Raw genomic sequence first — 26,078 nt, 5'->3', positions numbered from 1 at the left:
TTGGATTCTTTCCCACTTATGTATCTTTTGTGTAACTCGAAGAACAAATACAATAAGTAAACAATGTAAGTTTGTCATCTCAATGTATGATGTTTGGATTGCTCTGTTTCATTTATATTCAATTGTTATGATACTACACAATGAAGTCACCCGCCTTCGGATGTTTCCGCCGTCTGATCTGGGGGTGTGACAAGAAATCTACGTTTACGCGGGCGTGTAAACATAAAGTTTCCATTTACACGGTCGTGTAAATCTCTGTAAAGCCAAAATCTTCATTTCTTTGATATCTTGCTCTTCGGTGCTCCGCAAGTCCCGAAATTTTGTCCGCAAATCTTATTTACCTCCTCCAACAATATCCTACCTCCAAAAGTCCATGAAATATCACAAAAATGTGTGAATGAAATTGCCTCATGAAAAATCTCGAAAAACATGCAAAATGCATGAGTTTAAACATAAATGTAATGCGCTTTTATGGAATAAAGCTACAACATGGGCGCATGAAATGCACCTAACATACTTGTATGCATGCTTAGTAGTTGAGTATGGGTGGGGCCCATATCTTATAGTTAGCCGAGTGTGGGTGGGGCCCATATCTCGTAGTAAGCAGAGTGGGCGGGACTCGTATCTCCTAGTTAGCCGAGTGTGGGCGGGGCCCGTATCTCCTATTAGCATGATTGTGTGTATGGTATGTGATAGTTTGGAGAGACTCACTAAGCTTCGTGCTTATAGTTTTTAGTTTTGGTTTCAGGTACTTCCGGTAGCAAGGGGAAGAGCTCGGGATGACTACAGTGCACACACCATTTGTTTAGGCTGGGATGTTTTTACTCTGATATGTTGACATGAGTTTTGATGAGATACTCCGATTTGATACTTTGACTTATATTTTGGATGAAATGATTTTGATAGATATGGTTATTTTAATAAATAAAGATGATGTTTTTGGTCATGATTTTTGGGATGTTACAGATGAATAACAACAATTAATCAAATCTAATCTAACATCACCACCAAGCACAAGACCATAAGTTCCAATCTTGGTAACGGGTGAAGATCACCTATTCCCCATGATCAGATTTATTCTTCCATGATCCATTTCCTCACTTTCTCTTAGCCCCTAAAAGTCAGAACAAATATGGAACCCACATCATGTGTCAAGGACCCAAGAATGAGTAAATTGTCAGTTATTAACTTGAATAATGTATATACCTGTCGATGATGGCTTGACCTTGCGATCCTTGATGTCCTGCAAGTATTTGGGGCAACTTCTTTTCCAATGACCTTTTTCGTTGCAATAGTGGCAAGTAGCCTCTTTGGGAGATACAGCTGGAATATCACCATTGGGCTTTGCCTTTGACCCACTACTAGATCCCCAGCATGGGCCTTGCCCTTATAGGTTGATTGAGGATTAGCCTTCCTCTGCTTTCCTCTATTCTGTCCAACGAAAAGAACTGGAGCACTTGTCGCAGAGTGGTAGCCAACTGGACAAGGTTGTAACGACCCAAAATCATTCAATTTAAAGGGTTAGTTCTGTTACACAAAAACATATTTATGTAAAGTTATTTTGATTAAAATTAATCAAATAAAAAAAATAAATAGAGTGCATAAAGATTTGGCGGTTTAAATTAAATCAAATCGAAGTGAAAGATATATTGTGATAACGAAGGAATTGTAAGGGACCAAAATTGTAATTTGCTCTTTAAAAGCACATAAAAAAAATTAGAAGTTACTTGCGGAGTTTTCTAAAACGAATTAAAGCCACATAAATGAGTGGAATTATATATATATATATATATATATATATATATATATATATATATATATATATATATATATATATATATATATATATATACTAGTTTATAACCCGTGGGAACCACGGTTATAAAATTAATCAAACTTTTATAGTAAAAACTCAAAATGTTAATCAGTTATTTTAAATAAATTATTAATTTAAAAATATTTTTATTAGTTATATAAAATTATAATCATTGATTCAAATTAATATGTAAAATTGATTTTTAATATATATTAGATATTTTTTTTTGTGAATTAATGAAAACAATAATATAAATTTTAAAATTTAAATTTAAAATAGATAATAAATACATTGACAAATAACATCACATTAATGAGGAGGTCTAATAAATTTAAAATGGAGAACTAATAGATTGACAAGTGGTAACACATTAATTAAGAGGTCTAATATGGTGGCACATGGCAAAAACACTACTCTTTTATTAGTGTGTATATATATATATATATATATATATATATATATATATATATATATATATATATATATATATGTAGGTATATGATTCCCATAACCTCAAGGAAATTACGATCGAAATAACTTCTTAATTCGTCCGTTTTTCTTTTCTTTTGGGACTACGGAACAAAAGGTCTGCACGATTCATTTGAAGGGTTTCTACTCAACCAAACCAAGTCGACAAGTTTTTATGGTGAGAAGGATTTCTGGTGAGAAGGAGGCTGTGGGATTTCTGGTGACCGGTCAGACTTCCAGCGAGGGGTCGAGGTTTTCCGGTTGTTATCTGCAAGAAGCCGACCATCATCATCTCTTTATTTCACAACCCTTGTGAAGCTATAAAAAAACAAAAAAACCAAAGGAGCGGTGAGGGATGGAGTAGTTTCGGTTGTGATGTTTTTATGTCGAGGCTAAGTTTTTAGGTCTTGCTTTGTATTTGATTCGAACCATCATCATCATCATGGATGACAACCATGGCTGTCGGGTTTCACCACCACACCACCAATTTTCTAGTAGTGTGTTCCTTTTCCTATCCCTTTTAGCATCTAGACCTTTACTAAAGACGTTGTAAAAAATATCCTTGCACACTAGGGAATGATACAACCTAATTCACATATGCGTATTCTTTGAGGTGGTTGATGTATTGTACATAACAACCATGAACTTGAAATATCAAGTTATTTGTTTTGCTGGAATTTATTAGAAAAAAGACCTTACATGTTACATAAAAGCCAATATAGAATTTATCTGTATTCCAAAGGAAGATGACCAGTTAAGGATAAAAATGAACAATAGTCATGCATCACTGTTATCATTTGATTATTTAACTATTGATAATTATCCAGGGTGATGTATGAATAATATGCGGTGGATATTTGGTTAGCATTAAAAGCTAAGGGGTCGTTTGATAGTTGTTGTATGGGAAAGTGATGTCTGGGAAAGTTTTCTGACCAGGAAAGAAACAATGTTGTTTGATTGTACATATGACTAACTATGTTGAATGATGAAAAATGATCATATTACCCTGCTGTTCTATTCTGTGATGGATGGAGTTGCTGAATGATTATAAAAACATATAAATTATCATACAAAATCAAAATTACACAATAATCATTTAAAAATCCGAATACAAATTGTCTTACAAAGTAATTAAACATAAATTAATCAAAATCCAAATAGAAACATACTGAAATTGAAAATAACATACTAATTTGCATACATATCTAAAGTAAACCGGGTGAAAGTAGTTGATTAGCAATCTGCTCACGCAAAGTAGCCATGTATTCAACGGCTTATGAACCCCATTCTACGCCTTGTGTGTTTTCGCCTTCAATTCCTCCACCGTGCATATCAAGATTAACCATAACGTTCTCTTCAAAATTTTCAAATAACTCATCTTGGATATTGTATTTCCTTATAAAATTATTGACCGCAACACAAGCAATGACGATGTCTCTTTGTATCGGAAAAGGATAAGGAGCCATTTGTTTTAAGATTGAGAATCTCGCCTTCAATACACCATAAGCACGCTCAATAACATTTCTAAGTTGTGCATGAGCAAGATTGAACCTTTCTTCTTTAGTTAAAGGCCGACGTCCTCGAAAATCGGCTAACCAATACCTAGTGCCACGGTACGGAGCCATGAACCCACGAGTGTTGGTATATGCGGCATCACAAATATAATATTTATCTGTAGGCGAGTGACATTTATTATATAAAGAATATAGATAATAAAACTTATATAAAGAATATAAATAAACTTATATAAATATTAGAAACCTGGTGGAGGGAATGGAAATCCGGAAGATGGATTGAATGCAACTTCTTTCAAAACTCTTGAAACATGTGCTATGTCTTCCCATCCAGCCCATACAAAGGTGAATATCATATCAAAATCACAAATTCCTAATACATTTTGATAACATTCACCTTTTCCTCTTCCCCTATACCTCGTTTGTTGATCAACGGGCACAACTGCATGTACAAGAGTTCCATCTAGTGCATCTATTGCTCCGGAAAATATAGCTTTTAACCGTCTTTGTCATTCTGAGGCATGTCTTGTTGGATTAGGATTTGTTGGTACTATAATTTCTTTTGCAAAACACATCATTGCATTTAAGACCTCATGAAAACACTGATGAATGGTTTGTGTGGAGTGATGAAATCTTCCTTTAACCGCTCGAAAACGTTCATTATGTCCTATAACATGTAAAAACATAGCCATCTTCTCTTCAATGTTTATCGTTCTACTAGCTTGCAACCAACTTCTTTGCGTAAAATGATTGCATAATAATACAAATGCCTCTTGTGTAAGACGCATCATATCGTAACATTCGATAGGGTCCCCGTGTATCAAATCTTGCGTATACGCATAACCGCTTGAATCGTTATCTCTTATTCTATGAATTTTTTTAGCCTTGGTCGGTTTAACCTCAACCAATACAAGACAAGTAAAAGAAAAGCTAAAGCTTCAGCATTAGAAATCATACTTGACATGTAAAATACAATTACATATAACATGTCAAATATAAAATAAACAACCAAAATATTTATAACATGACAAGTATAAAGTAAATAACAAAAAAATATTTATCTAATAACACAAAAGTGATGCACCTAAAATTATCCAATAAAAAAACCCATGCATATAAAATTCAACAATCGTAACATAACAAAAGTCACCTAACATCCAAAAGTCATGCAACAAAGAAATAGTAAAAGTAATCAAATGTAACATCTAAAAAGTCATCTAAGGTAACCAAACTTCATTCCTGCACTCCTCACCCACGACTCACAAGTGGTAGGCGTAAGTCGTAACCAAACTTTCCTAATATCGACACTTTCAACAAATAACAAAAGAGCGGTCTTGTGTCTTTCATCTTCTTCTCCCCATCCCATTTTTGCCAATTTCTCCGTACATGCATCTATGTCCTTATCTGTTTCACTTCTTTGATTTTGTTCACTTCTTTGGTTTTGTTCCACAAGCGTCCTTGCAAACTTGATGATTTCCTCCTCAACTTCTAGTGCCCTTGCGTTTCTCTTGTTTCCACCAGCTCTTTTGTTTCCACCCACTCTCCTATTTTTCGAATGTCCAGAGGATTCTTCACTTGCAGCTACGTGTTGGGTTGAGTTGGGAGTTTCCGTTTGGGTGCATTGAACCTCATCAAAGTCGTGCTCAGTGTATTCAGGAGTAGGACGGGGGAGTGTAGAAGATGGCCCCAAACTATCAAAGCCGGTAGAGGTTGAACCTTCAAATAATTGTGTGCACAGATCAGGGAAAAGGAGGGGCACAATTTTCAAAGCTCCTACAATCTTGTTCAAATGTTTAACATTTTGAAATTATCAAACCATTAAAAGAAAATAATCATATTTCTACTATTTTGTTTTATAATTAGACGAATATATATTATCTTCGTCTCCGTCTCCCATTGTTCGTCAGTCAAATTAAATTTATTTGTTAGAGGATCATATATATTTCCGGTTTTGCTTTTAAGTTTCACCCAAGCTTGATACTTTCCTTTGTAGTAGTCGTAGTGGTTTCTCATCTGTTTTTGGTCAACGACTAAACCGTGTTCCTTTAATAATTTTTCAGCTACAGTTTTCCATGAATTTGGTTTTAGGGCACTACCCTCACGACCATATGTGGTTACTTCTTGGATACAAGCATCAAGAAAAGTTTTGTCTAAACTTTGGTCCCAAATGATTTTAGATTTCCTTTGTGACATGTCTATAATAAAAAACAACAATAACTATGAAATTTTAGCATATATATTCAAAAAAACAGCATTTATATACACAATTCAGCATATATATATATATATATATTCAAAAAAACAGCATGTATATACACAATTCAGCATATATATTAAAAAAAATAGCATGTATATACACAATTCAGCATATATATTCAAAAAAACAGCATGTATATACACAATTCAGCATATATATGAAATTCAACATGTATATTAAAAAAAAACAGCATATATATATATACACAAATCAGCAAGTATTTTCAAAAAGCAAAAAACAAAAAACAAAATCAGCATGCATATACACAAATCAGCATGTATTTTCAGCATCTATGTAAAAAATACATCATATATAGGCAGAAAAAAAACAAAAAACAACATGTGTCAACATTTTTGTTCATCTTTCCGAATCAACACGTATTTTTCTTCACCTATGCACGAAAATCAGAAGAGAAAAGAGAACAAGATGAAAAACATGAAACAAATTCTGATTTTGATACAAAAAGATGAACAAAAATCAGATTTCTAACATACAACTGAAAGAGATGAAGCATAAAAATCACAAGAAAAAAAAACATAACACAAATGAAACATACAATCGAAATACAATCAAAAGAAATCATAATTTCTGATTTCAATCCCCAGAAGAAATCGACAAGAAATCGACAGAAAAAAAGGAAGAAATTACCTGTGGGAGGAGCTGCAGGGCGGAGCCGGTGGCGATGGAGGCTGCTCGGCGGGGGGAGGCTGGCCAGAGAAGACGAGTGATGAAAATCAACAAAGGGGAGACGATGATGGCGGATGGAGGCGACGCAGGGAAAGGGAATACGCTTCTTTTTTTTTTTTGCTAGGGCATAATTGTCCAACGCCTTTTCTTTACCATCCAGACTTGGGTTTATTGCTTTTTGGGAAAGACCCATCTTACCGAGAAAGATGATTTTTTTGGTCCAAATCAAACGGTCTTTCCAGCCCATTTAGCTGGAAAGATCTTTATGGGTCAGAAAAGACGTTTATCAAACGGCCCCTAAATTAATACATATACCATGAGCAATATTTGGTAACAATACCCACATTAGGTTTCATGGATAATGGGTTTGAAATATTTGTAAATTAGAAAAAAATGTTTCGACAGTATCTACACATAATCTCCAAATAATTCTCGTGGATTATTAGAATGCAATTTATAAACAAGTGATAATTTCTTGATGTGTTAAACTCGTACAACAAAATTATCCTAACTTGTAAGGGATGTAGCAACCAATCTGGACATAATTAGACGAAGTACGAGAGAGATAGTGTTGTAGAAAATTGAGTCTAGTTTCCAGAAAGTCTGATCATGCGCTATTTGGATCTGAAGATTCGGATTTATGACCAAAACACTAAGTGAGGGTCAATCTGAGAAATCTTAAAATGTTAATAAAAATAGGCATAAACATAATTGCATTACTAACACTATAGTTGTGAAAATATTAAACATGAAACACCTAGTAATGTGCTTATTTGTGTTGTGTTAGGGGCGTGACACCTAAAGCACTTACATGATCCGAAGTGAAGAAAAATGCTTATGTGTCAAAGGTTAGTTAATTTTTGTATATTTTAAAGTACTTTGTTAGGTAATTTCATATCTTAGATGGATTGGAATGAACCTAGGTTATTTAGGTTGCACGTGCCCAATTGTTTGTGATGTGTTATTGGTTATTATGCTTCCTTATGTGTATGAGAATTTAGGATGCTTATATGCTAGATTTTTATTCTTTTGATGTGAGATGTGTGTTACGGACATGATAGAAAGAGTGCCTTGTGTTGATTTTATGTGATGTGTTCATGCTATGATTTTTGGAAATGTATGTATGTGATGATTTAGGACAAAGCATGCTAGTGAACTGATATCCATAATGATGATATGTGCATGGAAATTGGATGTGATGTAAACTGTTATAACTTGTAATTAATAGTTTGCATGTTTACATAAGAAGAACTTATGAAGTCATATGCTAGAAAAATATGATAATAAATATACATGATTACTAATGGAGGTCATATGTGTAATTCCTTAAAAGATGAATTAATAATTAATTAATTATAAGGGGAATACACTAGTGGGGCTAAGGGTAGCAACCTAGACATAGGTAATTAGGTATGTACCCTATTTGGATCATTTTATGCCCTAGTGTGTTGAAATATACTAGTAGGATAAGAGCTTAAGCCAAAGCGACGTCGAGTGGTTTTCCTAGACAACCACTCAAGACATGTTCCTAGAGGTGGGTGGACTGGAGTGATGTTGTTCATGCGGTGGGGCCAACGCAAACACCATGTTGGATTCAGGAAGTGTAATGCAGTGGAATTAACACCGTTTGAAAAGATCCTTAATGACAACACATGTACTCGTGTATGCAATGTTGTAGTAGCGAACGCAACGAACCGAAAGCAATGTTACGGGTGAGAGTCACACCTCACTTGGTGCATTGGGTTGTGCCAGTCATGTTAGTAGTGAATAGGATACTTGCCTTGGGGTTAGTGATGAACATATAAACTCGTTATAGGAAGTATTAGTTACAAAGATGAGTAATGAAAAGCAACTAAAAGACTCTAATGATGAATTATATTATTGAGAATTATTGTGATGTATGTGATGTAAGTGATGTACATGATGTGAGAAATGTATGTGATGTATGTGATGTAAGTGATGTATGTGATGATTATATGATATATCCGATGTCATGTTATGTGAGTATTTGAATGCATGTTTATATTATGTATTCGATGTCATGCTATGTGAGTGCTTGAATGCATGCTTATATGATGTCTTGTCTGATCCATTTAGGATATTTGTGTTGCATAAAACTGTACTATGGTTGAATCACTTAGCTTATGTTGACACTTGTTTCTTTCCTTTCTATTGTCCTTACATTGAAACAGGTAACGTGGTATGATGCCTGGAGAGGATGGGGACCTTTTGGGTAGTTATATTATGGTTTATGTCTTAGTATTGATACCATTTTCGACATGCTGTTGAGTTTTCATCACATTTGGTTTTGTGAATTTACTTTGGTGTACATTTTTGAGAACTTTTATTTTGATGGACTTGTGTTGATAATAAAGTAACATCGATGATGTTTTCATAATATTTATAATAAGACTTTCGCTAAACGTATTCTGGTTAACATGTGTTTAAATTAAAAAGATAAATTTTAGGTGAAAAATCACGGTGTTACAAAGTAGCACACAAGTTAGAGCGTCCAGAGGAGATGAGTCAAATTCATGACACCTTTCATCTTTCCCAGTTGAAGAAGTATGTGGTTAATAAGAAAGCATTGGTTCCTTAGGAGGACATTCAGGTCGATGGTCGCCTGAATTACATCAAGAGGCTGGTGACGATTTTGGATAGGAAGGAGAAGACCTTGAGGAACAAGGCAGTGAACTTGGTCAAGGTTCAGTGGCAACATAAGAAAGGCTATAAGAAAACTTAGGAGCCCGAGGCTAAGATGCCTGAGCTTTCTCTGATCTTTTCACAACGACTGACTTCGAGGACGAAGTCAGATTCAAGTGGAGGGAATTGTAACACCTGTTTCCAGGTATTTCCTTTTTCAAACTTAAAATGTTAATTAATTGCAAAGTAAGTACTTACGCTGGGGATACATGGATTGTACGCTGAGCGTAAGTTAGTATTTGGATTGCGCCTTTGGTTGAGTACGTTGGGCGTACTCGAGTTTTTCCCAAACCCTAAATTATTAGGGTTCTGTCCCCTACTGAAGCATCTTATTCCCCCTTGAACCTTCTTATGACTAGCCTCCATCCCTCTTAACCCTAATATTGAATCCCTAACCCTTAAGTGTGAGTTTTGAAGCCTTTGAATGATTTTTGAGTGTTCTTGGTGGTGAAAGAAGATCATTAAAGAAGTATTGGTGCACTCAAGCTCTTGGATCCATAATCTACACCTCATTATTCATCTACAGAAGGTATAAAGTTTATACCTTGAGGTTTACTTTGCTAGATCTTGTTTAAGCTTAAGTTTATGTTCATTTGTCCCAAAACCTTGATCTTTGTGAGTATGGACTACTCCATACCATTTTAGTTGTTCTTTCAGACGTTTTAGAGTGCATGGTATCATAAAAATGCAAGCTTTGTCTTTTCCTTTCATCCATGTATGAGCTATGGAGTTTTTGGTAATGTTAGAAGTTAGGGTTTTGGGATTAAGCTCTCTTTAGCCATTCAAAGGAATAAAGTTGGAGACTTTATGGATTAGAATGCATTTTAGCGGTCAGATCTGAAGTTGGCATAAAGTGTCTTAATGATGAAGAGCTTAAAAATTAAGATTTAGTTTAGGCAGAGTATGTTGAGTGTAAATCTGGCTAAGTCCAACGTAGCAAGCTCAGATCCCGTTTTCAACTTTTGTACACTACACCAAACGTAGGGTTTTGGTATGTCGCGCGTAATGGTCAACTGTGTTGACCTTTGACTTTTTGAAAAAGTGTTACCTTTGGATCAATTTGTGAGGGTTTGGTCTTGGAAGGGGAAAATTGGTCTTTTGCACAAATTGTGGATTAGACTTGGTTTGGGACTAGTTAAGTATGGAAAATTACCCTAATTATTAACTAGGGTTATTTTGGTGCAATTAATAGGCGGAATCTAGTTCCGACAGTTCGGGTGTGAGTTCTATCACTCTTCTATGCGAGGTGATTCTCCTCACTATTTTTACCTATGTGGTAGAATATATGTTTGACCAGATAGGTCTATTTATTGTTACTGTGATATGTGTTGCTATATGTGTTTAGACTTCGGGTAGTCTCTAGGGTTGCTGATAACCCACAAGGCGTGTTGTTGCACATTGAGACTTCGGGTAATCTCCATGGTTGCTGATAACCCATATCTGCTTATTTTGTGTTGTACTGTATGTGGTATTTTGGGGAACTAACTAAGTTTCATGCTTACAGTTGTTGATTACTTGTGTTTCAGGTACTTTAGATGATCGCGGGAAGGCGAAAGCTTGATTTTACACATTCACCTGTAGTTTCTGGTTCTGGACATTTTGGGACACTCTAATATTAATATGATGATTTGTATTTGATACTTGTGATTTCCTTGTGATGAGTTTTTATGAACAATGTTTTTAGTTAATTAAAAATGAAAATTTTGGTTTGAAAATTTGGATGTTACAATAAAAGAGAACCTAAGGTTTGTTTATAAAAGAAGTTAACATTTTTTAATAAATCCGATAACTAGTTTATAAGATTTAGACTTTAACCTTTTGGTAAAAGACAAAATGATTCATCTAGTCCAAAAAATTATACATGACTACTTAATTCATGCCTTATGAATTTTTGTGATACTTGTAATTGTAAAATAATTATTTCCATAAAATAAATATTTTCTCAATTTATTTATAAGAGTTTATTGAATATTTATTAAAATCTATTTCTAATAAATATTCAATTGTATCAAGTTGTTGTTAGTGTGCCCCTCAAGATCATATGTTAATTCGCAATATCATTTTAATATGACACTTAAGTATACAAGATATTTCAAAATATGGCTTTTAGCCTTCAATTTATCACATGGCCCTTTTTATCTGCAAAATACAAATTTATAACAATCAAGTATCAATTCTTTTATTTTATCCTTGAAAACATGTAGTAAAATACAACATATGTCCCTTAATATATATATATATATATATATATATATATATATATATATATATATATATATATATAATTTAGAACATATCAGTCGTAAGATGTTGGGGGTACTAATCCTTGCATGGAGTCATTACAAGCTCTTTATAGAATATAGAATCTTATAAGTCCAAGCTTGAAGGGTTCCACAACTATGACAACATCCAAATTTAGGATATCCAATGCTTCACTTCCAAACCTGCTTATATAATCTCTAAGAGGTTTATTTCATCTTGATTTATTTTGTAAAGATCACTTGTTAGTATTTCAAAAGTTCTACTACATGAAAGTTGATTATTAAACAAGTTAATAAGATCTGAAAAAGACGTAATAGAGTAAGGATGAACACTCAATAGCAATTTCAAGGCATGTCCCGTAAGGTTTAAACTGAAACCCTTACACAAACAGGTTTCTTTAAGATGCAGTGAAATATGAATAATTTCCATTTGCTCCATATGTTGGGTAACATGTTCTTCAGGATTTGTAGTCCAGTCGTATAGTTTCATTTTTGATATTTGGAAAATGCTTCGGGAACTCTGTATCGCAAATGGGGGGGGGGGGGGATCATGAATTATGTGACTTGTAAGAAATGCTTATGTGTGGGTTTTATAATCCTAAGGAAACTCGAGATCATATCCCTCGATTGCTTAAGTTTATTTTCCATTTGCATGACTGATTTTGATATCTTGGGTGTGTAAGGTTGTATCAAAGATTCCTAAGGAAACTCGAGATCATATCCCTCAATTGCTTAAGTTCATTTTCCATTGCATGACTGATTCTGATATCTTGGGTGTGTAAGGGTGTATCAAAGATTCCTCCAAGATCTTGGAGAGTCGTGGCTCAAGGATAGGGTGTCACACTATCTGTCACGATTGGAGATTGCATAGGGATGATGTCCCCTTCATGATGTTTTAAAGATCCTCTAACCTCAAAATTTAGGATCTTAGGGCGCAGGAGTAAAAATATAGTTGGTGTTGCTTCAACAGACTTTCTCTTTTCTGACTTTAACTTTTCTATATGTTCAATCAACATCTGTTGGTTTTGTCTTGTTGGCTCATGTGCTGGCGTGCTGCTTTCTATGGTTCAACATAGAGAGGATTTCAGTGTAGGAGATCATGATGTGAGCTTCCCGAGTTAGTCCACTTCCTACACTCGAGAATGTGGTTTTTCAGCCATATTCATATTTTTCTTTTGAAGGATAGTTCCACTATGTGGGGAGGAAGGCTTACTCTAGAAGAGATGGTAGGAATGGTGTTAAAGGTTGATTTTGGTAATGTCGACATTATTTGAGGAAATGATTAAAAATCAAAATATTTGTAGATCAAAACGTCACTTGTCCCACGTTGGGAGCCAAATTGTTTTAGTAAAAAATATTTTAAGTTGATTCAACCAAATTTGTAAATGGGGTGTGATATTTTGAGATATAGTTCAAGGTTATGAATGTAAAATGAAAAAGAAACACAAGATGTTTACGAGAAAAACCTTTGACACTCAATTTTACAATTCAATTTTACAATTAATTTTACCAAGATCTTAGACAAATAAAGAGATATGTAACAATTAAAATAATAGAACAATATCACCCATAATAGTTTATAAGGTTTTCAAATCTCTATTTGAATTGTAAATAATTTTAAGTACTATTTAAAATATTTTATTAAATTATGTATAAAAGAACCCTTATATGTGATTATAAGTAATAAAAGCTATCGTTATCAAGAGGTGGCCCAACAAATTTGCACCGATATGCATTTATTACTTTGGGATTTTTTTTTTACCAAAAATATAACTGCTGCATGTAAATATAACACTTGAATATCTAGTGATATTTTCACTTGGAAAAAAAATGTATATAATAAGTGAGTTTCACAACCAACCAATATAAAACCTACAACTTCCCTCACACTTATTCTATCTCACCTTCCACACCAACAATGGGGGAAAAGAAAGATGAGCAAAGAGTACTCGAAGACGATGAACCTGAAGTCAAATACAGGGGAATCAAAGCTATGCCCTTCATCATAGGTACTATGCATAATCATTTGCTTTTATTCTTCAATTTTGTATAAATCCATTGATATGAAATCAAAGTCCAAGTTCAATTGCACGTAGTTACAGTTAACACTCATGTATCACACCATCATAACCGTTTTCCAGATCACTAAACTAAAATTGAATTGAATTTTGTTAGGAAATGAAACATTTGAGAAACTCGGAGCAATTGGAACACTTTCCAATTTGTTAGTGTATATGACTACGGTTTTCAATATGAAGAGTATCACCGCAACCACTCTCCTCAACGTATTCAATGGCACCACCAATTTCTCCACCTTGCTTGGCGCCTTCTTGTGTGACACCTATTTCGGTCGCTACAAGACATTGGGTTTTGCTTCAATTGCATCCTTCATTGTATGTATTTCTTCATTTTCCATATAATCAATCAATTCTATTCATTTACCAATCTTTTCGAATATATAATTCGGTTTATGATTGGCTATTTATAGGGTTTGCTTTTAATTGATCTAACTGCGGTGTTCAAAGGACTTCATCCACCAGAATGTGGGTCAAAAGAAGGTAGCCAATGCGTGAGTGCGACACCACTGCAATGGCTATTCCTACTCGGTGGATTCACCTCCTTAATTATCGGAGCCGCAGGTATCCGACCATGTAATTTAGCCTTCGGAGCAGACCAGTTTAACCCTAACACCGAATCGGGGAAGAGAGGGATAAATAGCTTCTTCAATTGGTATTTTTTCACCTTGACATTCGCACAAGTGGTGTCGGTTACTCTCGTGGTTTACATTCAGTCCGATGTAAGTTGGGCTATCGGACTCGGAATTCCGGCGATCTTCATGTTCATTTCGTGTATCTTGTTCTTCGGAGGTACTAAAATGTATGTTAAGGTAAAGCCGGAGGGAAGTCCGTTCACAAGTATGGCGAGGGTATTAGTTGTAGCAGTGAAAAAACGAGGGTTGAAAATGCCACAACAACCTTCGGTGTCTCTTTACAATTATACACCATTGAAGTCGATTAATTCGGCTTTACCTTACTCGAATCAGTTCAGGTAATATTAACTTTCATCTATTTTTTCTGCATGTTGTTTGGATTTATTTATGGGTTAAAATATTAAATGATTGCTCGCAACTCAATGTGGAAACATAGAGACGTGGGTCAATTCGTATCATAGTTATGGAGTAATAAATTAAATAGATTAAATGTTTTTCTTTGGCTTTACGTAGAAATAAAATAAATAAATAATTACAAAATTCCAAGATCCGTTCTTGTTATTTTACTAGAGAAAAGGACCACTGTCCTAAAATATAAAAAGATACGATTAAAATGCATCTTTTAAGGAAATATTATATTATTCATAAAAAAATATCTCACACAACATATATATGTGACGAGGATAAATAGTCCCGGGTTTAGTTAAATGTAAGATAAAATTATTTGTTTGACTATTATTCAATAATTCTTTTATGTAAATTCATACTAACATGTCATCTTATGAAATATATATATATATATATATATATATATATATATATATATATATATATATATATATAGGGAAGAGTTTATGGAAAATGAATCATTAGGGCAACACATATTTGAACCAATGAAAACATGACAACACATCACTTCTATAATAACTTCCACAATAGATTACTTGTGAAGAAAGAAATGGACACGTGTCATTTGATTATTGGTTCCGGTAGATGTTGCTCTAGTTATTTGTTTTCCATATATATATATATATATATATATATATATATATATATATATATATATATATATATATATATATATATATATATATATATTGTGGGGGGGGGGGGGGGGGGGGGGCAATATCTTTAGCAAACAAAACAAAGACTTAAAAAACGAACAGCGGAAGCCATTACAAGAAAACATTCAAAATTCATACTAACATGTCAATCTAATACTTTGAATATTGAAATAGCTATAATCCGATTTAGTTGATTTTAGTTTATGTGATTGATTTTTTGATATTATTATATATACTAGGCGTGAGACCCATGTATTACATGTATTTATTTAAAAACAATTAATTATAAAATTTTAACAATTTAAAAACTTTAAATTTATAAGAAAAATAAGAAATTTTTTGAATTATTAAAATTAATGAGACTTTAATTCATTGGATACATTACATATATAAACCATTTTTTAATAAATACCTTACATATATATTACCTTATATATATTAAATGTGGATTATAATTTAATAAAATCAAAAATACAATAAAATGACAAGTGGAAAATAGAAAATTTTAAAATTTCTAGAAAATGCCATGTGTCCAAATTAATGAAAAGAGGACATGTGGCAAAGTCATTTTTATTTATTAGGGTAGATTTACAATAAATAAATATTTTTTCTACAGATATGATTCTATCAGCTATCATCGTATAAATTCGAAATAAATGACATTCTCCTTCCTAGAATATTAAGATAATCAATATTGTAATATTCGATAACATCCACTAAACTTCTTGATTTGTGCGATGGCATTACAATAAATAATTCAATATTTTTTTTTTTAACTAATTGAAAACAATTGAAACATGAGTATGAAAACCCTCCACCCTTTCACACATTACTCCCACTAGTGTTGTTCAATCATTATGTAATTCAATTTGTTGGCAACAAGTATAATGAGCACACGTATTCTTCAATCATTTACCCACTTTCTTTCTCAATAATTGCTTTTGTCATTAGTCGTTGGGTATATTCTAAACACATGTGTAGTCCTTTGTAAGAAAATGACTCTCAAGATTCATATTTTCACATAAATTTGGTTTTATTTAAAATCCTAGAAAATTGACCACGATGAAATAGATCTGGCAATTTCAGACACGAAGACACGAATATGTGAGAGACACGACACGACATGAATACACGACACGAATATATATTAAAAATTGAGATAAAGTTTATTTCTCATCTTGTAATCATATCGTATCAAATTTGTGGCCGACACGTTTTCATGACACGAATACACGAATTGTCAGGTCTACGATGAAACTGCAATTTAGTCCATATCCAACCATCTCAAACTCTTTGTGTCAAACTTATTGTGTGAGAGATAAATAAGGTGCTCAGTGGCTCTTTAGGACAACAAATGGTTAATAAGAAGCCACTCCAAAAAAACTACAAACTAAAAAAACCTTTGTACTATCATTATAAAGATAAGAAACTAACCTTTTATATTTTATTTCAAACGCCAAATTAACATGCTATTCCAGAACCATCTAAACTAAGCCCTAAGGGCTACATAACATTACTTGTGCTACTTACTAACTATAGAAGTCATCAACACTAATATAAGTCGACCAACAAACACATTATTTTGTACAAGTAAAGTGGGATTTGGTGACAATGGTTTATGTTGGTCAACAAGTGTTTTTTTAATGAAAGATAGTTTTTGTATCATTAAAGCTAAGACAAAAAAAATGAAATATATATATTAGTTGGTGAAGGCCCAATGAAAAAGGTTGAAAATGACTTCATATTCAATATATTAGTTCCTTATAGTCTTCACAATTAATAATTGTGTTCACATTTCAAGTCGACGTAATATCATGATTTTACTCGTCAATTAATGGTCACATTATAACATTATAGAAAACAGATGGTGTCCATTATCACTACACATAATCAAACGGGTGGAAAAAGAATTCCATAGAAGAAGACTTCATGGGTAAACAAATTGCAAGGGACTAGATTTGTATTTAACATATTTTAGAAGGGCTATAATGCAATTTATCATAGTTTTCTCAGTGGAGATCCAAACAAATAAAAAGACAAAGTTCAATCGACAACGTGTGACCAAAGTTGATAACCTAATTTACATTATTGGTGGCTTGAAAGGTAGTCCTCTCAAAAACGAACTCGTCTACCGTGCTAGTGCCACTTACTGACCTACATGATGGGGAAGAAATAATAATAATAATAATAATAATAATAATTCTGGAATTGAAATATGGACGTTCAAAATATTTTAAAATATATCATGTAGTATAATTTTTGTATATGAATCGGTTCGAATTGACATCCTCACGTCTATACAAAGAAAAAATGATTTTTTTTTTTAAATAATGATAAAACGATATGATTAAAATAATAATTAGTTTATTACATAATATAAACTATAAATTTGGTTTTTTGATAGAATCTCGATTTTATTTTCGTTAAAAACCTTTACACTTTCAATTTTGACAAAATCTCATAATTGATCCTTGTAGCTTGTAAAATATTGTATTTTGAGAACATCAATGAAAAACATTACTCCACTGGTCTCTATGATTTCAAAAATTGCATCAATGGTCCTTTTACTTGATTCTAAATAAATTAATAAACAGCAGGGACCAGTAGCGTGATATCTTTCATAAAAATCTTTAAAGTATAATATTTTATAAACCATAGCAACCGATTATAAAATTTTGTCTTCAATTTTTTATGATTTGACCCATACATTTTTGACTTTTTGGATTTGGCTTTACATTTTTCCTTTTTTTCTAAATTGACCTTTCTGTTTTTAAATTTTTAAAACTAAACCTTAACCCTACAAATGGAAAATATCTAGACTAAATCGGAAATAAATGGAAAAGCATAAAAAAGTTTTTAGAACAAAATTTAAAATTAAGTTTAATTCAAAAAATTTAATATATACTCAAGATTAACCCATAAACTATTTATAGGATATCATACTAAATTTAATATGCTTCTTTTTGCTATATATCTACAATACAATCGGATGAATTCTTAATAACCCAAATGCTTTTGTATCAGTTTTCTTAACAAAGCAGCAATCATAACACCCGAAGACAAACTCAACCCAAATGGGTCAGCATCCGACCCATGGAAGCTCTGCAGCATCCAACAAGTAGAAGAATTCAAATGCGTTATAAAAGTCCTACCCATATGGGCTTCAGCCATAACCTACTTCATCGCAATGACCCAACAAACCCAATACGTAGTCTTCCAAGCCCTTCAATCCAACAGACACGTGTTCAATTCCAGCTTCCAAATCCCCGCAGCTTCGTACACCGTTTTCACCATGCTCACACTAGTCTTCTTCGTACCCTTATACGATCGTCTCATTGTCCCCCGACTCCGCAGCATCACCGGTAAAGAAGGCGGAATTTCCCTTCTGCAAAGAATAGGGTTCGGAATATCGCTAACTGTTGTAGCTTCGCTTGTTTCGGGTTTAGTGGAAGAGAAAAGAAGGAATCTTGCTCTTACAAAACCGACGTTAGGTTATGAACCCCATCGAGGAGAAATTTCGTCCATGTCTGCTTTATGGTTGATTCCGCAACTATCTTTAGCTGGATTTGCCGAGTCTTTCACTGCAATTGGTTTAGTTGAGTTTTACTATAAACAGTTTCCTGAGAATATGCGAAGCGTCGCTGGTGCTTTTTTCTTTTGTGGGATGGCAGCGTCTAGTTACTTGAATAGCTTCTTGGTTACGATTATTCATCATACGACTGAAGGGGCTGCTACTGGAAACTGGTTGCCTGAGGATCTTAACAAGGGTAGATTGGACTATTTCTATTTCTTGATAACGGGTTTGGGGATCTTGAATCTTGGATACTTTTTGGTGTGTTCTAGGTGGTATATGTACAAAGAGAAAAGCAATACTGGTATGGTTGAGATGGAAAAGAAAGATGAAAAATCTGTTGTTTGAGAATGAAGTTAACTAAAATGGATAAAATATGAGGTTGCTAGAGCCTAAATTATATAATGTACTATAGTGTAATTGTTCTAATTTGAGTTGATGCTATGCATATGTATTCTCTATGCTTGGTGTCACAATCCTTGTACAACTCCATGGATCAAAATTTGTAAGAGAATGAAACAAATGGATACAATTGGTATGAAAGTTGTCTTGATTCTGTCTATGAATATACTAGAGAACTTAAGAAATATAGTACCAATTAGATTGTTGAACGATGTAAATGAAACATAGGGTAACATCTTGTGATGTGAAAAATAAAGTGATTCATAAAGCTAAATGGAGTGGGGTCGATATGTGGGCACCATATGTTGATGTGGCTACGCAAACACTGCCCTGAGGCTTAGCATGTCGAGTTTTTGTGTTGTGCTTGGCATGTGGCTGATATTTCTCTCATCGGCAAAGATGGGTCGAGGGTTTAGATGAGATTGAGCTGGGTGAACTCAGGACCACTCTTGCAGGCTTAAGGTTGCAAATATTAGGATAATTACTAATGAGCCCGATATATAGGTAAATCACCCAATTATTACCCATTTACAAAAATGGCAAGTGATCATTTCGGATTTGGAAGATAACAATAAGAATTGTTTTTTAATTTTTATTTGTATCAAATACTTTCAAATTTTCGTTGCACTCCTTAAGTTAGAAATGTTTAAATTCAACATTTTCTCAATTAAATGGCACCCTTTTCGTTGCACCCTTTTAACTCCCAAATGTTGAAATTGTAACATTTTTTCAATTAAATGGCACCCTTTTCGTTGCACTCTTATTTAAGTCATAAATGTTTAAATTCTAACAGGTTTTCAATTAAATGGCACCCTTTATTAATTTGTATTGTAATCTTTTGTAATCTACCATATTTTCGGTGCATTTAATATTTTACTAGATGTCTCTCTAGAGGAAGCAACTCCTCATTTATATCAGGCATCTCAAAAGTCAAAGACCCAATCACGCCAAGACTCTCGCGTCTAGACTTAAGAAGGTAATTGATTAGGTGATTGATGAAACCCAATCTGGTTTTATCAAGGGTAGAAATATTTTTGACGGGCCCATGATTGTTAATGAAATATACTCGTGGGCTAAGAAGAGTAAGCATAAAATGTTTCTTTTCAAAGTCGATTTCGATAAGGCTTACGATTCCATTAATTGGAATTATTTAGAATCCGTTATGAGGCAAATGAGTTTTGGTGAAAAATGGATATTTTGGATTAATTGTTGCCTTTCCTCATCTCGTGCTTCGGTGCTCATCAATGGGTTGGCCACCAAAGAATTCCCATTAACTAAAGGTGTCCGCCAAGGAAATTCTCTCTCCTTGTTCCTTTTCATCATCACTATGGAGGGACTTAACGTTGCCATGAGAACCACTTGTCAAAAGTCAATTTTTCAGGGATTCAAGATTCTGATCGATGGTACCAAGGTTTCTCATTTATTCTATGCGGATGATGCCATCTTTATTGAGAATTGGGTGAGCTCCAACTTTGCCAACTTAGCTAGGATTCTCAAATGTTTCCACGCTAAGTCTGACTTAAAAGTGAATTTCCATAAACCCAAGGTCTTTGGGATTGGCGTCTCAGAGAATGAGGTGACTACTTGCGTGCGAATTTTAGGTTCTGAAGCGGGAGTGTTCCCGTTTAAATACTTGGGGGTTCCAGTTGGCGCCAACATGAACCTTAAACGGAATTGGCATCCAGTTATTGATAGGATCAATTCTAAGCTTTCCGCATGGAAAGCCAAGACTCTATTGTTTGGCGGCCGGTTAATCCTTGTGAAGTCGGTTCTTGGGAGTTTGTTTATTTTCTTCTTTTCCCTTTCAAGGCTCCAAAGTCCGTTGTTGACATCCTTGAGAAGACTCGTAGGTGATTTCTTTGGGGCGGTTGCGAAGATAAAAACAAGATTATTGGGTTGCTTGGAATGTGTTTACCGATCCTAAAGCTCGTGGTAGGTTAGGTATTGGCTCTCTGGTATCTATGAATTGGTCTCTTCTTTTTAAGTGGTTGTGGAGGTTCAAAAATGACCCGACCTCTTTGTGGCGACGATTCATAAGTGGCATTCATAACAGCTCCCGAAAGCCGATTGGTTTGCTCGCAAAATGTCACACCCCCAAACCTCAGATGGCTGAAACGTCCGGGGGTGGAGGACTTCATGCGTAGTATCATGACATACGAGTATAATAGTGATCATAGTACATACAACCAATCATAAATATAATCAAAAAAGTTATATGGTTTCAACTGTTACATGTTTCAAAATTGATTACAATATGATATCAAAAATAGTTTGTCAAATGCAGAAGCGTTCCATCCTCAAAAGCTTGCGATTACCTGATTTCATTAATTACCTTAGAATACAAGTAATTTTGAAAGAGTGTCAACAATTAAGTTGGTAAGTGCATAAGCTTTTTGCATGTAGGGTTTAAAACCTTTCTTTGTAAATGAATGTGTATGTTTCAAGAAAAATCCAATATTTTCCTTATGAAATGTGTGTAGTCTTAGTACCCAAATACCGAAATGTACAAGTAGATTTCCATACTTATAGTAGTAAAGGTGGTTTTAAATTGACATAAAACCCATGTTAAATAATAAATCCCCGTAAACTAAATGTTTCGTTAACTCCCTATGTGAGTCGTTATAACCATGCTATAACATAGAAGACATGTGATGACGTTCTTCAGGCTTCGGAATGTTATGACATTTGTCACCCCTGACCTGTCGGTCGAGCTGTTGCAAACAGCTTGGGTGTGGGATTGTCAATCACAATATAGATTTATACACAACTATCACGCTCTCCCTACAAGAGACTCTGGCTATAACTACAAGAATTTTACCAGTACTCTAAGAGTACAATGAAGTAGTGTCTCACAATTTTCATTAACGAGTTTACGTGTAAAGTGAATGAAAAATAATTTTTCTGTAGTGTAAATGTACCCTTATAAAATGTGATTGTAGTGATAATGTACCATAAACTATACCTACTATAGTTTATCATATATATTTGTGGTGAATGAAAAACCCTTTCATGAATGTCTATTTTTGTTTCATGAAATTAGTTAACAGGAAATACATTCAACACAATAAAAATCTTATTGCTATATACCTTGCTCGACATATTACAAGGTGTTCATAAATTGGAAGTTGTTTAACTAGTTTTTGGATGTATTTTAGTGTTGTAACTTGTACTCTCCCCCATAAAACTTGAATAAATCGTGAAAATGTAGGGGTATGAACTCACCTTATATGATCATTTGAGATGGACGTGAAAGAAGAGAGGTTTCCAAGTCGAGTACACTTGGAAAAAGAGCTTGAAGATTTGAAGTTTCTGGGAACGATAATAGCGATAATTGTATAAGATTTTCGTGAATAGAGTGATGGAGGGTGGAACATTCAAGAGTGGAAATGGAGATCTACCGACAGTGAAGTGAAAGTCGAGAACTTCCTGGAGGTCTTCAAGTTTTAGAGAGAAAATGAGAAGGAAAAAGTGTACCTTTGGATGATATGAGTGGGGTTTTATATGTGAGGATTAAGGATCTAATGAGTAGATTTGGGACAGGGAAATCTGATGGAGTGTTGGGAGAAAGATATTGATTTAATTAGGTACAATGGGAATAGTGCCATAAAGTAGTCATAGAGTGGTTATCGGGAATGGGCTATGTCATAACTTTTTTTTTTTGGAAAATTCAACCAACCCTTGAAGAATATCTTGCACAAAAGATATGGTTTATAACGAGAAATTCCCCAAAATATGATTAAAATAATGGGTCTTATACATCATAATCGTGTCTTAACTCTTCGAGATAGGTAAGTGAGATAGGGTGCTCGGAGTCAGGAAAGCCCGTCCGGAGTTGGGATCATCCGTCCAGATTCATCCATGATTCCGGAGTGGAGGTGCGGGGTTATCAACTCTTGGAGTGGCCTTGGTCTTCCGAGGTCGCGAAACTCGTTTGGTGTGGATCCTTTCGAGGCAGGTTGGTTCCGGATGAGGAGTTTCCAAAAAAAGGGGTGTTCCGGAGTATGCGGAGATTGTCCGGTACATTTTAGAGGGTCATATTCCGGACTTAGAGGGCACCGGACCAAGAGGGTTCATTTTGGGTTTTCTACTTTGGCTTGAGTTGTGAGGCTGATGGGAAATTTGGTGTGAGGTCTCGGTTCATGAGACCTCGGATTAAAAGTGGTTTGAACTATGAGTAGAGATGACCCGAAGGTAATCTGGAACCGAGAGTAGTCCGGGCCGTGCCGCAGTGAGATGAATCAAACATGGCCTCGGACCGAAAGAGGTCTCAGGCCGAAAGTGACTCCGAACCGAAGGTAGGCTCGGTCCATAGGTGGTTTCGGTTCCTTTTGCTGCTTCTCGTGAAATCTTCCCGTCTCGAGTAATTTTTTACTACGCTACAGGGGTTGGGTGCCCCCTGTGTTTAATAAAAAGTTAAGAGATTTAAAGAGACTTTGTTTATGATTGTTAATAGTGTTCAGCCTTGTATCGTGGGGTTTGCACTCCTCGTTATGATTTGTTGTGAATGCTACACACCCCGAAGGGTTTGTAATAGTGCTTTATGGAGTCGTTTCGTTCACTTACCCTACAAGGGTTTAGAATTTCTGAATATGTGAAATTTTCGAGTGATACTTTGTATTGATATAAGGTGTTTGTACATTAGTGAACATCGAGTAAATTCTACTAAACAAGTACATATCGTACTTACTGTTCTCGACTCGTTGGCCTTTATTTGGCTGTGACTTTGACCCGAATTTGATGGTTGTCACACAAAAAAGTCTATTCCTGGTGTTTGGTTTAATGTTGTGTAGGTGGCGAACATTGTTGAGGATTTGGCTATTTAGCTCACATCTATTTTTGAGTACATAGTCAATTATGGGAATAACACCCTGTTATGGCTGGATGATTAGACGGGTAAGGGCACATTAGCTTCGAGATTTCCTTTTCTTTTTACTATTGATAAGAAGAAGCCTTGTCTTATTGCTAAAAGAATCTCAGGTGGTGATTTCAAAGGCGATTGGAAAAAAGTCCCTAAAAGTGGCTCCGAGGTGTTGGATATGATGGAAATTCAAAAATTGTATTCACTCGGTTGCAACCGATAGTGGGACGGATATGTGGAAATCAAGACTTTCTGCTGATGGGAATTTTTATGTCCATGATCTCCGAACTCTTTTTTACTTCAAGTTGACGGTTCTTTTGCGGAATCCTACAATTTGGCTTAAGGTGGTCCCGGTGAAGGTTATTTCTTTCGTTTGGAGAACTTGCCTTGATAGAATTCCTTCAGCAGTGGCCCTCTCTCATAGGAGTATTTCGGTCTCTAATTGCTCCTGTCAGGTTTCTGATGTTAGTATAGATGACACGAATCATATTCTCCTGGATTGCCCTTTTGTTGCTGCCACTTTAAGGAGGATTTTCAATTGGTGCAATCTGCCTTGGCAGAATATTTGCAAGGTAGGGGAGATTGTTTGTTTTGTTGCGATTTGGGGTAACTGCCCGAAAAAAAAATTCTGATTGTTGTCATTTACGGATTCTTTTGGTGTGTTTGGAGAGCAAGAAATGATCGTTGTCACACCCCAAAACCGAGAACGGCGGAAACGTTCTGGGGCGGAGGACGTCATGTATGCATCACAACAAATGTAAAGTAGTAAACAAGCAACAACATCATCCATTGCATTAATAGTATAATTTTAGTTACAATTGTTTTCTTTCATAGTACAAGACAACAAGATAATTTATCAAAATAAAAGATGAGTCTTGACTGCTCCATCTTCTTTAAACCTTGCATCGGCACCTGTCTATTTGTAACCTGAGAATACAAGTTATTTTGAAAGTGTAGGTCAGCATTTAAGCTGGTGAGTTCATAAGTATTTAATGTCATTGCTTTGATTAGTTGTTATGAAAGACTGGTGAGTGATTGATGAAACATTTAGTATAAGTATGAAAACTCTAGAAAATCCCATATTTCCTACTAGTATAAAAGTAGTCTTCTACCAAGACCCGAATGTTTTGAAAGTAGTCTTTTACTAAGACCTGACTGTTTTGAAAGTACGCATCTCTTGAAAATGTGACGGTTTTTCCCTGTTTAACTATTATTATAAAAATCTAAAAGTAATAATAACTTATGTTGTATCCTTTGGTACTAAGATACACACGACGTGGAAACTCGCCGTAAACTGATCAACCGTAGACATCCGTAGATGTGCATTTACCTCTGTTGCTAACAGCTGGGTTTAGGAATAGTTAGTCCCTTAAGTAAAGATACACATGACGTGGAAACTCGCCATAAACTGATCAACCGTAGACATCCGTAGATACGTCATCATCCTCTGTAGCTAACAGTGGCTATAGGAATGGTTAGTCCCTCAAGGTATCCTTTGGTACTAGGATATAAAGTCCAATTCATCTCGTCGATTATGTGATTGCATCACAAGGTAAAGATAAGAAGGTGACCTATATAACAGTCTCTACACATATCATATGTAGTAGTAACTCGTCATATATGATCTATGTAAATGTACTCAGCTAAGCATATCTATGTACACGTATTCATGTAAGCGGAAACTCTGTAAGAGTATCCTTTCATATAGCATGTAGTCTAGACTCATGAATGAACTGACTCTGGTGTAATTTCTTGTAATAGAGATAA

At 34.6% G+C, this 26,078-nt stretch overlaps 2 protein-coding genes across 2 annotated transcripts; one reads left to right on the top strand and one right to left on the bottom strand.

The window, feature by feature from the left end:
- Positions 1-3,558: 3,558 nt before the first annotated feature.
- LOC145099089 (uncharacterized) lies at positions 3,559-4,154 on the bottom strand. The gene is made up of 2 exons (XM_079036677.1): positions 4,046-4,154; positions 3,559-3,956 (listed from the first exon to the last, which is right to left on the bottom strand). Exons 1-2 carry the CDS (start codon positions 4,152-4,154, stop codon positions 3,559-3,561), a joined length of 507 nt encoding a protein of 168 aa, XP_078892803.1.
- Positions 4,155-13,562: 9,408 nt separating this feature from the next.
- On the top strand, positions 13,563-19,611 carry LOC145103094 (protein NRT1/ PTR FAMILY 2.10-like). Its single transcript, XM_079040635.1, has 4 exons — positions 13,563-13,715; positions 13,882-14,099; positions 14,195-14,754; positions 18,505-19,611. Exons 1-4 carry the CDS (start codon positions 13,625-13,627, stop codon positions 19,397-19,399), a joined length of 1,764 nt encoding a protein of 587 aa, XP_078896761.1. The 5' UTR covers positions 13,563-13,624; the 3' UTR covers positions 19,400-19,611.
- The last annotated feature ends 6,467 nt before the right edge of the window (positions 19,612-26,078 follow it).

The sequence above is a fragment of the Lactuca serriola genome, chromosome 4, assembly GCF_051521515.1.
Source record: "Lactuca serriola cultivar US96UC23 chromosome 4, Lser_US96UC23_V15, whole genome shotgun sequence".
In the NCBI taxonomy this organism is placed as follows: domain Eukaryota; kingdom Viridiplantae; phylum Streptophyta; class Magnoliopsida; order Asterales; family Asteraceae; genus Lactuca; species Lactuca serriola.
The sequence above is the reverse complement of the archived record's forward strand: the minus strand, read 5'-3'. Positions and strand labels throughout refer to the sequence as shown.